Source organism: Callithrix jacchus, chromosome 5 (assembly GCF_049354715.1).
Source record: "Callithrix jacchus isolate 240 chromosome 5, calJac240_pri, whole genome shotgun sequence".
Classification (NCBI taxonomy): Eukaryota; Metazoa; Chordata; class Mammalia; order Primates; family Cebidae; genus Callithrix; species Callithrix jacchus.
In genome coordinates, this window is record NC_133506.1 from 109,248,009 (window position 1) to 109,264,839 (window position 16,831).

General features: G+C 45.4%; 2 protein-coding genes and 1 long non-coding RNA gene across 8 annotated transcripts in view; 1 reads left to right on the top strand and 2 right to left on the bottom strand.

The window, feature by feature from the left end:
* Positions 1-3,016, bottom strand: part of AKAP1 (A-kinase anchoring protein 1) — a 36,784-nt gene extending 33,768 nt beyond the window's left edge. Inside the window, exon 1 of one of the 5 annotated variants that reach the window (XM_035301134.3) lies at positions 2,963-3,016. The gene's annotated coding sequence lies outside the window, so the exon portion shown is untranslated. Of the gene's footprint in view, positions 1-1,510; positions 2,224-2,715; positions 2,833-2,962 lie in introns of those variants that run through there. The other 4 variants (XM_078374119.1, XM_008997317.5, XM_078374120.1 and 1 more) reach the window with 4 other exon arrangements.
* On the top strand, positions 1,959-9,066 carry LOC118153509 (uncharacterized). Its single transcript, XM_078375427.1, has 3 exons — positions 1,959-2,318; positions 2,544-4,523; positions 8,144-9,066. Exons 1-2 carry the CDS (start codon positions 1,959-1,961, stop codon positions 3,324-3,326), a joined length of 1,143 nt encoding a protein of 380 aa, XP_078231553.1. The 3' UTR covers positions 3,327-4,523; positions 8,144-9,066.
* A 6,577-nt stretch (positions 9,067-15,643) lies between these two features.
* Positions 15,644-16,831, bottom strand: part of LOC108591813 (uncharacterized) — a 39,699-nt gene continuing 38,511 nt past the window's right edge. For both annotated transcript variants that reach the window (XR_013535853.1, XR_013535854.1), the window contains one exon: positions 15,644-16,356. This is a non-coding gene — a long non-coding RNA (uncharacterized LOC108591813). The remainder of the gene's footprint in view (positions 16,357-16,831) is intronic.

Here is a 16,831-nt window from a genome sequence, read left to right on the forward strand (position 1 = left end):
CTACCACCCCATAGTGGAGGAAAACGCCTGAGAATGACAAGCTGAAGGTATTAACTCCTACTCGAAACAACTGACTTCCCCACAAAAGGAAAACAGACCAAGCTACAGAGAGGCCCAATCATTCTAGACTCACAGGTAAGATTAGGAAGGAGTGACCTAGGGGAACTCTAGGGCCAGCTCTCCAGGTACAGCTCTCCAGTACAAGCTGCCTACTCTTCAAAGCCCTGAAATGCACACACAATCAAGTCATGCTGCAGGCGAGGACCAGGGGGCTAGCCGGCAAAGCTTAGGAAAACCAATTTGTTTTTCCTCCCAAACAAGTTTCTGGGTCAGAGACGGGGAGAGGGGTGCTTTTAATAGAATTCAAGTCACTCAAGTAATTCAAGAAAAACAAAGTCAGGCTCAGGGCTTGTTTAGGAAGAAGAGGAGAAGAGCAATGCTTAAGCACCTATTGCAGTCCCCACTATCACAAATATGATCTCTATTTGTCTTTAGGACAGGAAAAGGGAACACTGTAGAGGCTAACACCAGCCTTCCCCGAAAATACGGCGGCCACCCAGCCTATGTCCAATGCCCAAGAATAATTTGGGTTACCAGGTAGCCAGATAAATTGTTTTTAAGTATTGATGTTCAGCAACTTTACACTGGAGACATTATCGACTTCAGCACCTGAGCAGTGACTTGATATTCATATGATTCCTCTATTACAACTGACACCTCCACTGTCACCCTGCAGTGGCCAAGTGAGAATGCATTTCCTAGAAACAGCTGGGAGATGGGAGAGATATTCCTACGAGGAATTCCACCTAGACGCAGATCCATTAGGCCTGTCTCACTTACTGGCTAGGATCTGTTACCTGCAATTTCTGGGCCAGCATCTAACAACAGGCATGAAGACAGAGCCTAGTAATCCAGTAATGGACTCAGGCTTTAGTGATTTGCATACCTATCGGATCCTCCTCTAACCTAGGGCCATATTTCAAAGAGAATACACCCAGGAATTCTGTAGAACCTACAAAATTAGTTAGGGGTTAAAGAGGAAAGGTTCAACACGTCAAAAGGCTCCCAAAACATAACTTCACGTGCTTCCAGTGCTTAGGGTCTTAAATAATCATCAGGTGAAGCACTTGAATGCCAAGAACAGAGGAATCATATAAACGATCAAGTCAGGCTGACCTCTTCATTTCAAAGATGTTCTGTACCTTTAAGAGCCAAGTGGATGGGTGGTGCTAAGAGTCTAAGCTTTGCTTTCTAAATAAAGAGTTAAAAAAAAAAAAGGTACTAATTTGGGAAGGACTTAGCAGTTACATGAGCATGTAAGGTTACTAGCTGCCAGAATTAATAGCTTTTTGTGAACGGTGTTCCTTGATCAGTAACTAACAGATACTGTTGCACCAGTTCCAGGAGCCTAGATTTCACTGGAGACAAATTTAAACATTAAGTAACCCGCACTACAGTAGGGGAAAGATACCAGTTTAACCTCACTAATTGCCCTGCGCATACACCCTACCCAGCTTGAGAGGACTCGACTTGCACCTGGAGCCAAGTCCACCGGGTTTGTGTTAACGGCAGGAAGGCGCAGCCACCCTGGACATCCTCCAGGAGAGGGAAGATCCAAAAACGCCCAGGGCTCTCATGCCGTTCCGAGTCGCCTCAGCACCGCCCACCACGATCAACACCTTCCGTCTTCTATCGCTCCCAGGAGGGAAACGGGAAGAACCTTCAGCAAGGGCACAAAAGAGTTGAACGCCAGAAATCCCGCGTTCGAGGCGTCCAGCCACTGACTCTGCCAGCCCACCGTAACCCTGAAACGAACAGGGTCCCTCCAGATCATGGATTGGGACACTGGGCCGCAGGCGGGGCCGAACACGTGACACTTGCCGGCCCCGGCGTGAGGTCGGTGGACACCCGGGGCTGGACGGTCTCCGCCCCTCCGGACATGCCTGTGGGGACTACGAATGCGAATTCCCCCGAGACACCCCTCAGCCTCCAACCTCCAGACCCCAACTCGGTTCGAATGGTCCCTTCGCCCGGAACACAGCTGGATCACAACTGGCGGTGTCCCGGCCCACAGTCCCGGTTCCGCTGGCTCCCCGCACGGAACTCTCAGGGACTGCGCCGCCGGCTCCGGTCGGCCTCTGTCGCCGGCCTCGGCGGGGCGCAGCCCGGGGCGACCCGAGGGTGAGAAGTTGGGTGAGGCTCCAGAAGTGAAGGGGCAGCTCCGGGCTCAGACTGTGTACACACGACCTTTGAAAAGTAAACGCCCGCGGGGCTGGGCGACCTTGGGTGGGACGCGCTCGGGTCCGCCTCGAAGGCGGGTGTGCGCGCTCTGGTAAAGTTGAGCCGCAGAAAGGAGCCCCGGGCGTCGCGCCCTCGTCCCCCGCCCCAGAGGGCAGTGACGCGCGTGGGGTGGACCGCGCGGCCGCAGAGCGCCGCCCAGAGCCGCGCACACGCGATCTGACAGTAGCCCGCGGGCAGACAAGCGGCGGGGGAGGGGGAGAGGGGACGCAGGCGAGGGAGGGAAAGACGGGCCTGCCTGACAGCGCGCGGCGGCCGGGAGCCCCCAGGACACCTTGGCGTCCGGAGCGTCTCGTCCCTGGGGTACCTACAGCGCGCGTCGCACCCTGCACCTGCACCCCAAGCTCCCCATCGCCCAGACCGCGCCGCCTTTGGGGCTCCGACAGGGGGTCCCCGGCGCAGCCGCCCCCGACCTACCAGCTCTCGGCGACTGTCGGGGTGCGGGGTCCGGAGTCCGCGCGCCGCCGCCGGCCCCCGGCTCTGCCCCGCGGCCCGGCCCACAGAGCCCGGCTTCCGCAGCTCCCCCACGTGCTTGCCCAGGCAGGTGGAACACAGAGACATTAAATACTGAGGACGCGCGGCGACGTGCCCGCGGCGCGACGCAGGCCCCGCCCCTCGCCCTCGTGCCCCCGCGCCCCCGCACCCCCGAGCCCTCCTCGCTCACCAGCGCGTGCGCGCCGCCGGCCTCTCCCGGCAGCGCCTCCGCCGCGCCTCTCCCAGCTGCGCCAAAGGGGCGCGGTCTAAAGTGCTCGGCGAACATCCCGCCGCCGCCCCGAGCGGGGTTCTGCTCGCGCTCTCGCGAGAGGAGCCATCATCTCCTTGATGCCCGGGAGAGGGGCCGGGCGGGAAGGTCCAGAACTCGGAGGACCCTCAGTATCCTGCATCGCAAGCCTAGCACTGGTTCTGCCGCCTTTGCTCTGGGCAGGCTCGAAGGGTCAGCCAGGTCATCTCCTGCCTCGACGGAGAGCGCCCTGGAAAAGACAGAGGGGCCGGTGAGAAGCAGAGCTTCCCTTGCTTCGGGGCTTTGAGCTTCCCTGTGACCGTCATTTCACTGTAACTTATAATTGGGTTGGCCATTCATAATTGCTCAATAACTGCATAATGGTGAAACCTGGTACCACTCAAATGCAGATTTCTTGCCCGTTTTCACAGCTTGATGTTATCGAAATGAAGCACTTTTCTCTGAATGGGTTGGGTTTTGGAGTGATTCTTGCAGAGATGGTCACTGTGAGTCACTATCTCTTCTAGGAATTTGGGAAAATAAATTCCCCCCAAATAAATGGACAGGGTGGGGTTTTGGCTGGCCAGCCAGAAAACAAAGTGACTTTAAATGAGCATTTGTTTAGCCAAAATATAGAAAAGAAATCAGGCTAAGAAAACTAACAATTACTTGGGAAAATGCTTAATCTTCACCAGTAACCAAATGCAAATTTAAATGACAGATACCATCTACTATACCTAATGAGATTTAAGTCTAATTCACGTATATATGAATCCCAGTTGCATGCCTGGCATCCTGGTAGATGCCAGGAAGGAAACAAATAGGAAACTGATATAGGAAAGAAAGAAAAAGAGCCCTGTTTCAGTTCCTGTGGTCAGAAAAGGCCTAAAGTGAAATTCAAACTGAAACTTACTGGATGAGAAGGAACCAGCCTTGCAAATTATATGCGGGCATAAGGATTGAAGGAGTATTCCTAGCTAATGCACAACACAAGAAAAAGGAAGAAACAACCCCTGGTAAACTGGAAGACCAGTGTGGAAGGAATGTAGTGAGGGAGGGAGTGACAGGAAAGAAGATTGGAGCTAAAGAGGATCGTTTCTTGTCTTTGTTTTTTGGAGTGAATAGGGGCCTGGGCTGCCCTTAGTAAATACTTAATATTTACCATAGTAAATAGTGAAGCTTGGATTTTATTCTACTCTGCTCAGTCCCAAAGCCAGCTGTGACTCTACCTCAGGGCCTCCTCCACATGGAATATTCTGCAAAACTCACTCTCTCACCTCTTTCAAGTCCTTTGCTCAAAGGTCACCTACTCAGACTCGGTTAAGTCTTCCCTGGACTTGCTATTTTATTTTTTATTTTTTGAGACAGAGTCTCACTCTGTCACCCATGCTGGAGTGCAGTGGTGCACTCTCAGCTCACTGCAACCTCTGCCTCCCGGGTTCAAGTGATTCTCCTCCTCAGCCACCTGAGTAGTCCCACTACAGGAACGTGCCAACATACCCAGGTAAATTTTTTTGTATTTTTAGTTGAGACGGAATTTCACCATGTTGGTCAGGCTGGTCTGACATCAGGTGATCCGGATCCGCCTGCCTCAGCCTCCTGAAGTGCTGGGATTACAGGTGTGAGCCACCACACCAGGCCTGCATGCTGTATTATAAACTGTAACCACATACACACACAAATTCCCCATTCCTCATCCCTTCTTTTTTTCATAACCCTTACCCCTATCCTTCATTTATTTCATGAGGGCAGGGATTTTGGGGGGTCTGGTACAGAGAGGGTGTGCAGTAAACATGTTTTGTGAATGAATAGGAAGCTATTAAAGAGAGTTAAGCAGAGAGTGACATAATGTAATTTCTGTTTTTAAAAGCAAGCTGTAGCTGCTGTGGGAAGAACAGATTAGAGGGAGACCAATGTCGAATCAGGGAGAGTAGTTAAGAGGATGCTGGATGTGGTTCAGGTGAGAAATGATGCTGGTCTGACCTAAGGATCAGGCTCTGGGGATGAAGGCACTGCTTTAGACTCAAGATATATTTTGGAAGTAGAGCAGCACGCTTACTCATGTTGTTGCTGGTAAAGAAAAAGGAACAATGCATGATGATTCCTCTGGCTTGAGTTACTATGTGAACTGGGGTGCAATTTTCTGAGAAGGAGAAAGCTGGGGGCAGAGAAGTGTTGGTTTTATTTTTGATCCATTGTTGTGACATGAAAGTGCAAATAGTAATTAGGTTGAATACACAACTGTGGAGCTCAGAGGAGTGGTCTGAATGGAAAATACAAATATGGGCTGAAAATCATGTTTAAAAATATATTTTAAAGAAAGACAATGCTAGGTTGGGCATGGTGGCTCACATCTGTAATCCCAACACTTTGGAAGGCCAAGGCTGGTAGATCAGGTGATCAGGAGTTCAAGACTAGCCTAGCCAACATGGTGAAATCCTGTCCCTACTAAAAATACAAAAATTAGCCAGTGTGGTATGCACCTGTAATCCCAGCTACTTGGGAGGCTGAGGCAGGAGAATCACCTGAACCCCTGGGGGCAGAGGTTCCAGTGAGCTGAGATCGCACCACTGCACTCCAGCCTGGGCAACAGAGCAAGACTGTCTCAAAAATAAAAAAGAAAGACAATACTTAGAAGTAGTGGAGACAGGCATATAAAGAAGCTGAGAAAATGATGTTCATGGATTTAAGCTCTGGAAACATTGATAGGAAAGAAAAAGAGGGAGACAGAAGGAGTAAAAGAGGGAGATGGGGCTATGAATATGGCTATGAAAAGGAAGGACAAAGACCAGGGGTGAAAGCATATGTCAGTTCCACCCAATTCAAGGGGACATGGGCACAGCCTGCCAGAAAAAAGGAATGAGGGAAAAACAGAGGAGTGTGTTGATTGGAATACTAGAGAAAGTGCAAGATACAAGTCAAAGGGAAAAAGGTGAGAAAATAGGATTCACTGCAATCACCATTAGACCTCAACCCAGTACCTGTGGCTGAGGAAGTAACCACAAGGTCTGAGCAGTTCCAGTGTCACAGAGGTGGCCCTAATATAAGATCAGAAAGTGGAGGAATGAGAAGAGAAGTGAGGGTGGAAGGTGATCCTAAGAACTTGGCCATGAGGAAAATAAGATGATGTTGTTAGGCTTCAGCTTTCTCAGCTCAAAAATGCGCCAAGTCTGCTTAAGGCAGGAATTTTAACTGAGGATGCATAGGAATTTAACCTGGGACATCAAGGATGTCCACAATCCCCTGAAATCATTCGCATGTTTTTTTGTTTTGAGACAGAGTTTCGCTCTTGTCGCCCAGGCTAGAGAGCAATGGCCGCATCTTGGCTCACTGCGACCTCCACCTTCCAGAATCAAGCTATTCTCCTGCCTCAGCCTCCCCTAGCTGGGATTACAGGTGGGCACTACCATGCCTGGCTAATTTTGTATTTTTAGTAGAGATGAGATTTCACCATGTTGGTCAGGCTGGTCTCAAACTCCTGACCTCAGATAATCTGCCCGCCTCAGCCTCCCAAAGTTCTGGGATTACAGGCGTGAGCCACCACACCTCCTACATGGTCTTATAAATATGACGTCTTTCTGCACAGATTAGTCATGGATCATTTCTATCAGACTCTAATCCTAACCTTAACAACAACAAAAAATTAGAATCTGGTGAATAGAGCAAAACACTTAATCCAAAAAGAAATATGTCAGAATAAGAAGGTAAAAAATAAAATTATTCAAAGGAGACCAAAGAAAAAAAAATAGAAGAAATAGTAAGTGTCCATGAAAGGAAGAAGGTATCCAATGCCATTTCATCAGGAAGCCTGGCTGTCTGAGAAGTCAAACCGGTCAGAGCTGAACCCAGTGCTTTTTTATTCATTTAAATTCTATGACCCAAGCCCCTCACTCTGACTCTGTATCCACCCAGCAGCCTTCTGATCATTCTCACTAAGGAGAGAAGCTATGATGGGACCTATGAAAGGCAGTGGTTCCCCAATGACATTTTTATCATTGTAAATTACATAACCTGCCCTCTCGTTTTCTGTATCTTGTACATTATGTGAATATTTTTAGTATGAGTCAGCTTTCAGTTCTGGGACTTGAGCATGGTGAAGTTTCTGAACCTGTTTTAAAGCTTAGTGAGGGCTTGACACAGGACCATGGAGAAAATGCATCGAGGTAAATGTCACCTTGTGAGGCATTTTTAAAAAGTTAGCTAATTCTGGGGGAGGGGGCAGAAAAATAAAAATAAGTTAGCTAATTCTTATGCATGTAATCCCAGCACTTTCAGAGACCGAGGCAGGAGGATTGCTTGAGCCCAGGAGTTCAATACCAGCTTAGGCAACATAGTAAAACCTGTTAGCCGGGCATGGTGGCACTCGCCTGTAGTCCCAGCTCCTCAGGAGTCTGAGGCAGGAGGATCTGCTTGAGTTCAGGAGATTGAGGCTATAGTGAACTATGATTGTGTCTGCATAGCAGCCTGGGCAACAGAGTGAGACCCTGTCTCAAAAAAAAAAAAAAAAATTAGCTGGATGTGGTAGCACACTCCTGTAGTCCTAGCTGCTCAGGAGACTAAGGTGAAGGATGGCTTGAGCCCAGGATTTCAAGGTTGCAGTGAGCTATGATCACACCACCGCGCTCCAGCCTGGGAAACATAGCAAGACTCAAAAAAAAAAAAAAAAAAAATCAGTTGGTTTTATTCTCTTGGCAGTCCCTCCGACTTCAGGGGCACATGTTTGAGAAATGCCCTACTTTTCTATTGGAAGCATCTACAGAAAGAACTTTTTTAGTGCTAATAAATATGAACTGCCTCCTTTATAGGTATACACTGAAGATGCCCTCCCACACTCCACCCCACTTCCAGTTCTCTTAAAATGGAGATGCATTTGTTATGCCCCAGGACCATGTGTGTCTGCCGGGAAGAATAAATAACCCACTCCTAGAAAAGTCAACGGAAAGAGTTGGGGAATAACAATACTAATGGCACTGAAGTAACTAACACTTAATGAGCACTTAGTGCCCAGCACCATGCAAAGTACTTTATCCTAATCTTCCACCAACCTTAAATACTAGATATTCTTGTAATCTGTATTTATTTCTGCATCACAGCAATCTGTATCATTGTATTTCTGTTTCACAGACTTTAGTCACACAGCAGCAATGGGAAGATTTTCGCTCAAGCAATCTGACTTGGAGCCCATGGATTAACCAACTCACTATACTGCCACTAGAGGCAAGTCCAGAGACCTTGGGAGCAGTTTATACAGAAACAGATCTGTTATGGGTAGAATCGTGTCTCTTCAGAAAGAATGTTGAGGGCCAGGCGCCGTGGCTCACACCTGTAATCCCAGCACTTTGGGAGGCCAAGGTAGGCAGATCACCTGAGTTCGGGAGTTCGAGATCAGCCTGACCAACATGGAAACCCTGTCTTTACTAAAAATATAAAACTTAGCTGGGCATGGTGGCACATGCCTGTAATCCCAGCTACTCAGAAGCCTAAGGCAGGGGAATCACTTGAACCCGGGAGGTAGAGGTTGCAGTGAGCCGAGATCATGCCATTGCACTCCAGCCTGGGCAACAAGAGCAAAACTCTATCTCAAAAAAAAAAAAAAAAAGGTAAAACCCTAACCTTCTGCCCCCAGTACCTCAGAATGTGACCTTATGTGGGAACAGAGCTATTGAAGATGTAACTAGTTAAGCTGAGGTCATCCTGGAATAGATTAGACCACTACTCCAATGTGACTGGCATCCTTATAAGAAGACAACCATGTGAAGGCAGGGAGACACAGAGATAGCACCATGTGAAGACAGAGAATTGGGTTAATGTATTATAAGTCAAAGACTGCCAAATCACCAGCAAACCACCAGAAGCAAGAAAAAGGCAAGGAACCCCTACGGTTTCAGAGCGGGAGCATGGCCCCGCTGCCACCTTGATTTGGACTTCTTCCCACTAGAACTGTGATACAGTAAATTTCTCCTTTCCTTTCTTTGGTGTCCTTATATTTTGTGAAAAGAAGAAAAAATAAAAAAGTAAAAAAAGTAAATTTCTCCTGTCTTAAGCCACTCAGTTTGCAGTATTTTGTTAGAGGCCCTAGGAAATTAACACAGTGCATTTCTTTCTTGAACCATGGACAGCATTGGTAAAAGGGAATGTGATATCATTCAAAACGTGATAAAAGAGGACTGTTTCCGGCCTCCCTGCTGAACCTCAGGTGCCCTGGCTTACCAGGGCAGGAGCCCCATCCAAGGGGTTGTGATGAAGGGGCCTGCTACCCAGGCACCATCACCCCCACATATTACTTGGGAGTTTTTTAGCTAGTTATTTAAGATTGTGATTCTGGTCCTGTTTAATGCGTGGCTGTCAGGAATATGGTTGGCCATATTTCTCAGCTTCCCGGAGCCCCCTCCACTCTTCCCAGCTTCTTCCAATTGCAGTTTAGTTTAGAAATGGAGCCTAAGAAACTCTGCAGACTCCTTCAGGTAGGGTGAAGTTCTACCTAAACAGCCAGTTTAGGTCCTTTAATTACAGCAAGGTCCATGCATGTAATTAAATTACCAGAAGCAATTAAATCACCAAAAACTGTTACTTAACCTCATTTGATTCCATGGGAGAGATACCTTCTGGTCCAACTATTGAGATTCTCCAGGAGGCCACCCTACCATGCTGGACGCCTGTGTATGGGCGTTTGAATTGCTTGAATCTGTAGGGAAACTGCAGTGGACCCTCTCTGGGTGAGGTTTGTAATCTCATCTACCATGTTTATTTTGTTAGTTTTCATACCCTTAGGCACACAGTTAAAGCTGAGATGGTCTGAAACAGCAAGACCCAGAAGTCTGACAGAATTGCAGGGAGACAGTTGCCTGGGATGAGACATTTGGCCAAGGTGACCCACTCCCAGGAGTGATGGGCAGAGTACATAGCAATATGGGAGCTTGGACACCACCCAAATTTTCCATTGCTGCTAACCTCCACACACGCCCTGCTATTTCTCTGGGACCATATTCTGGCTCTGCCTATTCTAAAACCTAGTAAATTTCTTAATAACACCTGTCTCCCATTTGATCAGGCACACCAATTTGCCAAAGATGAATGCATTCTACCCAGGACTGCCACGAGCCTATTTAGTGGCATTATGCAAATTAGGCAACAGGTGTTCCATTCCCTAGACAGGCACAGCCCTGTGCCAGTCTCCATGGTGAGTAAAGTACAGAGGCCCAGCCTAGATTTCAGCCCTTACTTAACCTTGGGTTGGATGCCCATACGCAGCGTTTGACCTGCATGATTCTGAGACATTTTTGTAGTTGAGGTGAGTCCTAACAGAGCTAGTGCTATCTACCATCACACATCCAGCCAACCAACCAACCAACCAGACCTCTTAGGGTTTTGTGCACACACTGCAATGGCTTCATTCGTTTAATTGCTGCAAAAGCCTAAAGTATTATCTCGCCCAGCACAGACACTAAAAACACTTGTATGACGATAACCCTAGAACTAGTATCAAGATTATGGCCTATGGTTGGGTGCAGTGTCTCATGCCTATATTCTTTGGGAACACTTTGGGAGGCTGAGGTGGGAAGATTACTTGAACTCAGGAGTTCGAGACCAGCCTGGACAACATAGCAAAACCTCATCTCTACTAAAAATAAAAATAAAACAAATTAGTCGGAAATGATGGCATGCGCCTGTAGTCCCAGCTACTTGGGAGGCTGAAGTGAGAGGATCACTTCAGGCTGGGAGAACAAAGCTGCGGTGAGCTATGATTGCACCGCTGTACTCTAGCCAGGACAATAGAGTGAGACCCTGTCTCAAAAAAAAAAAAAAAAAAAAAGCATAATGTTTAAGAGACTGGGCTCTGGGAATATTAGTACAACCACTTCGCACAATTTGGAAAAAATCTAGTAGAGCCAAAGATGTATGTAAACTGTAATCCAGCAACTACACTCCTAGGTGGAAACTGTTACTGATCTGTTTAGGGAGACGTGTCTACAAATGTCCATCGAAACATTGTAACAGCAACAAAAACATTCTTTTTGGAAACAATGTCCATCAACAGGTGAATGACTAATAAATTATGGTGTAGTTCTACAGTGAAATATATAGTACCCAAAGGTTACATATATTAACATGGATAAATCTAAACAATGTATTTATTGACTGAGAAAAAGCCATTTCTGGCACAGAGGAATGAAACAGTATGATTCCTTCTTTTTTTTTTTTTTTTTTTTTTTTTTTTTGAGACTGAGTTTTGCTCTTGTTGCCCAGGCTGGAGTGCAGTGGTGCAATCTCGGCTCACTGCAACCTCTGCCTCCTGGGCTCAAGGGATTCTCCTGCCTCAGCCTCCCGAGTAGCTGGGATTATAGGCATGCGCCACTACACCCAGCTAATTTTGTATTTTTAGTAGAGATGGGGGTTTTTCATGTTGGTCAGGCTGGTCTCGAACTCCCAACCTCAGGTGATCTGCCCGCCTTGGCCTCCCAAAGTGCTGGGATTACAGGCGTGAGCCACTGTGCCCAGCCTACAATATGATTCCTTTTATGTAGTTTTTTAAAAACCCACAAAACATTGCCTATGACTCCATGCATATGTTGAAAAAACAAAAACAGGCATGAGTTAAAAACACCAGATTCATGTTGGTGGTTATCTTGGGATCAAGGATGAAGGAGGAAGAGAAGGATACAGATCAGTTGAAGTTCACTGTGTACCCTCCCAATGACAAGGAACTTAAGCCGAATCTGCAGCATTTTATTGTTAAAAGCAGTGACTTTGGGGAAGCAGAAGTAAAATGGTGTGTGTTATATTCATCTCTATAGTTATTTGTGTGATTGAAATGTTTCATAATAAAAGTTTTCCTTTTTGCAAAGTGGGGTTTGAATCTGTGCAGGCTCCTAGCAGCGTGACTTCAAGCAAGCTACTTAGCCTCTTAGTTTCCTCATCTGTAAAATGAAGATAATCATTGGGCCTATTTCATGGGATCGTTGTGAAGATTAAATGAAATAATCTAGATAAAATACTTTGCACAATGCTCAGCACAATAAATAAAAGCTGTTATTCCATTTCAAGTGCTTTCATCAATCAACCAAGAGCAAGTCAAAATTCATTCAACAAATATATATTCAGCTACTCTTTTGTGCCAGGCCTTGCAGAAAAGGCTGTGGTTACCAAGGTAATTTATACCTAATCTGGTAGGGAAGGCAGCCATGTACATAAGTTAAGGCTGTGTGCAGCAGAGTCAGTGTCATGAGAGAGGTTAAGTGCTAGGTGGCATGAGAGGTCATAAATGTCAGTGAGCTTTATTCTGCTTGTGTGAGGGTTAGGGAAGACCGCACATACTGCTGGTACTCTTTCTGCACTTGGTTTTCACCAAAGTAAACCCTATTACTTCAGTTCTTTTTGTTGCATAACAAAGCACCTCAATATGTAACAGCATTTAAAACAACAGCTGATTCTTAGCTCATCGGGGATGGTTTGTTTCTGTTCCACATGTTGTGGAACAGCTGGGTGATTTAAGTGAGGATAGAGGATCCAAGATGGTGACAATCATATCTAGAGCCTCAGCTGTGATGGCTGAAAAAGCTGGGCTGGCCACGCATTTATTTCTTCTGGTTGCTCTAGAAAGACTGGTCCTGTTTACATAGTGGCTTGGGGCTCCAGGAGAGCGTGAGCACTGAAGCTGTCAGATCTAAGTCTGGTGTGATGTGGTAATGCATTCTATTGGTCAAAAAAAGTCACAGGTCAGCCTGACTTGAGGGGGAGGGTCAATAGACCGCCTCTTGATGGGAACAGTAGCAGGATATTGTGGACATCTTGAACCCAATGCATCTATTGTATCACACTCCATTTTACAGCCAATTTAGGAATTAAGAGGCACCTAGTTGGTGAGACTCTGGGACTGCTTTAGGAATCAATGGTGTGAAACTTATTAGGTTGGTGCAAAAGTAATTACAGATTTTGCCATTGAAAGTAAACTGTAAGGCTTGAGCATGGTGCCTCATGCCTGTAATCCCAGCACTTTCAGAGGCTGAGGTGGGCAGATCACTTGAGGTCAGGAGTTCATACCAGCCTGGCCAACATGGACTCTTTAGAAACCCCATATCTGGCCGGGCATGGTGGCTCAAGCCTGTAATCCCAGCACTATGGGAGGCCGAGGCGTGTGAATCACGAGGTCAAGAGATTGAGACCATCCTGGTCAACAAGGTGAAACCCCATCTCTACTAAAAATACAAAAAATTAGCTGGGCATGGTGGCGCATGCCTATAATCCCAGCTACATGGGAGGCTGAGGCAGGAGAATTGCCTGAACCCAGAAGGTGGAGGTTGTGGTGAGCTGAGATTGCGCCATTGCACTTTAGCCTGGGTAACAAGAGCGAAACTCCATCTCAAAAAAAAAAAAAAGTAAACTGTAATGGCAAAACCCACAATTACTTTTGCACCAACCTAATAGCATAGCAGCAGTTGTAAAACACAGGGTTCATTCTGATTCAACCAGCTGGGTGTGGTGGCTCACACCTGTAATCCCAGCACTTTGGGAGGCCGAGGTGGGAGGATCATGAGGTCATGAGTTTGAGACCAGCCTGGCCAGCATGGTGAAACCCCATCTCTACTAAAGAAACAAAAAATTAGGTGGGTGTGGTGTCACGTGCCTGTAATCCCAGGTACTCGGGAGGCTGAGGCAGGAGAATTGCTTGAGCCCAGGAGGTGGAGGTTGCAGTGAGCCAAGATCATGCCATTACACTACAGCCTGGGCAACAGGGCAAGACTCCATCTAAAAAAAAAAAGATGAAGTAATAAAATTTAAAGCCCAACCATAGAGGGTTCAAATCCACATTACAATACTAACTGTATAACCCTGGGGCAAGGGATTAAACCTCTCTTCCCACCCTTGCCTCATCTGTGAACTGAGAAGCAGTAAGATCTAAATTCCTAGGGTTGAGAATTATAGAATATGTATTAGAATTATACAATAGAAGGAATGCAAGGAAAGTGCTGGCCCATAGTGGGTGAGATGGTCGAGCAGTGCCATAATACTGTTATTATTAGGTCCCTTGCCTTTCTTCTTAGGTAAGGTAATACGACTTGTATATTTGTAGTCATTTCTTTATTTGTCATGGGAAAACTCAACAGACCTCTAGAATTGCCTGCCCCTCCCTGAAAACCTCAGCAATTGTGCATGGGGTTGGGACGTGCCTTTGTGAATTTGTTCAACCTTTTGGAAAGCAATTTAGTAATCATTAACAAAGGTCATTAAAAAAAAAAGTTCATATCCTCTGACCCAATAACCAGACTTCCAGAAAATTATCCCAAGAGAATTGGTTCAAAACAAAAGCAAAATCCATACACATCAAGCTCCTTAGGGCAACTTAAAATAGAGAAATAGCTTAAATGTCTGATAATAGAGAAATGGTTAGCTAAGTTATGATACAAATAAAAACATGTTGGAATATCATGCAATTGCTAAAAATGACAGTCACTGTATGGTAGCATGGAAAATTTTAAAAATAAAATGCTAAATGACAAATTCAGAATTCCAAAATTTCTCTGTATGAACACGGATCAGAGCCAGATGTGGAAAAAAACATTTGTTTGTGTTTGGAAGGTTGTTCTGTTCTGCTTTGTTCTGTTTTGTTTTGGGTTGGCTGAAGTGCAATGGTGCATTCATGGCTCACTGTAGCCTCAACCTCCTGGGCGCAAGTGATTCTTCAACCTCAGCCTCCTGAGTAGCTGTACAGGCATGAGCTATCACAGTAGGCTTTTTTTTTTTTTTTTTTTTTTTGGTCGAGACATAGTCTCCCAATGTTGCCCAGGCAAGTCTTGAACTCCTGGGCTTAAGTTATCCTCATGCCTTGGCCTGGGATTACTGGCATGAGCTGTCACTTCTGGCCTGAATTGATTTTTTTTTCTTTAAAAATATTCTTTATTGGCCAGGCACGGTGGCTCAAGCCTGTAATCTCAGCACTTTGGGAGGCCGAGGCGGGTGGATCTTGAGGTCAAGAGATTGAGATCATCCTGGTCAACATGGTGAAACCCAGTCTCTACTAAAAATACAAAAAATTAGCTGGGCTTGGTGGCGCATGCCTGTAATCCCAGCTCTCAGGAGGCTGAGGCAGGATAATTGCCTGAACCCAGGAGGCGGAGGTTGCAGTGAGCCGAGATTGCGCCATTGCACTCCAGCCTGGGTAACAAGAGCGAAACTCCATCTCAAAAAAAATAAAAATAAAAAATAAATATTCCTTATTGTGCTTTATTAGGCAAAACAAAAGAAAAAAAGTAAAAAAGAAAATATTCTTCATTGTTATTTTAAATTGAAGTCAGGAAAAAAATGTAGGCAAGACCATATTGAAAGATGATTTACTTAAAAAGAAAGGCTACCTAATAAATGCCAGAGAACGAACTCCAGAGCATTTAAAAATACAAGTGCTTAAGCTTCTCACTAGAGATTCTAAAGCAGAGGGTCCCAGGTCGGGGAAAACCCTGTATTTTTTCTGAACTCCTCAAGTAAGTTCGATGCGGGACCCATTAAGGTAGACACTCATCATTATCCTTTCAGATAATGTAATAAGCATCCTGATCAGAAATAGCAATCCAAGGAATACTTACATAACCACAGCTTTTTTCTCCCCCAATAAAATATGTCCCTACTATGGGGCTTTTACATTTCCATTTATTTAGTTGTACTCTGTCAAATTTTAGCCTTTGTACATAATACAGAACAGGGAAAGGACAGCTTTTGATAAACACTTGTGATCCTGTATAATGTAGGGAAAAACACAGGGCATGAGAGCTGATGGCCTGGGGTTTAGCAGGAAGGGAAATAGAAACAGAAGAAATGTGATCTCAACATTGGTTAAAAGATATTGATAGGAACTGCAAGGACAATCTCCCACTGCGACCAGCTGTTACCCTTTCCTGAGGAACGGACATACTGAGTAGCCTCATGAGACCTAATGTGCATATTTTTCTTTCTTTTAGATGCCAACATTAACCCACAGGGAGTTATTGTTACAGACTGAAGAATAGAAAAAGAAAAAGCCAAATAGAGCCTTATTCCACCCAGCTTAGCTTCCACAGAACATTGTGAATGAGAGAGCAGACTCTTGAGAAAATCCTGGGGTTATCCAGTTTTCATGACTTCTTTCATTAGACCATCATTTACCAAAGTGTGTTCTTTATAAAAAGTAGTTCTTCAGGGAAGGGGAGGAGAGAAAAAATAATAATCATACTTTTTTAAAAAGTAGTTCTTCAGAAGGCTTAAAAGTATTATTTGGAAAGGGGTTCCATGATGAAGTCAGTTTGGAATGCAGGGTTTACCCAATTTTGAGACGTTTCTTTGCAGGACTTCTCAGGACCTTTTTGAACCTTCAAGAAAAGAATATAGTGTGAAATATGAAAACTTTCTCCCAGCTGACGAAACACACTTTGCAAAGCACTCGCATAGACCAGTATGATTTTCAGTAAGAGCTAAATCAATTTTGTTAGTTGTTAAGGCATAAAACGCTAATACAGGATATTATAATCCTAGGCCTATATTATTTAATTTGGACTTTTCGCCTAAGAAAAATTAGCTTTAATGTGAAAAATTAGGAGACAATATAGAGAAAATTCAAGAGCTTCTCCAGATAAATTCTTAGAACTAATGATAAAGTTCACTAAAGTTTCTGGATATAAGATGTCTGGGGGTGGGGGAGGATACTTCCTTATATATTAATAGCAAACAATTAAAATATTTAATTTTTAAAATACCATTTGTAATAGTACCAAAATCTATAAAGTATCTGGGAATAAGTCTAATAAAATATGGCCAAATCATTCATGGAGATAACTTAGAACCTTT

Excerpts from the sequence above, each read along its gene's own strand:
- LOC118153509 (XM_078375427.1), top strand. The coding sequence starts at position 1,959 with ATGCGAATTCCCCCGAGACACCCCTCAGCCTCCAACCTCCAGACCCCA. Across the intron at positions 2,319-2,543 it reads CGGGTCCGCCTCGAAGGCGG|CGCGCGGCGGCCGGGAGCCC; the intron begins GTGTGCGCGCTC and ends CCTGCCTGACAG.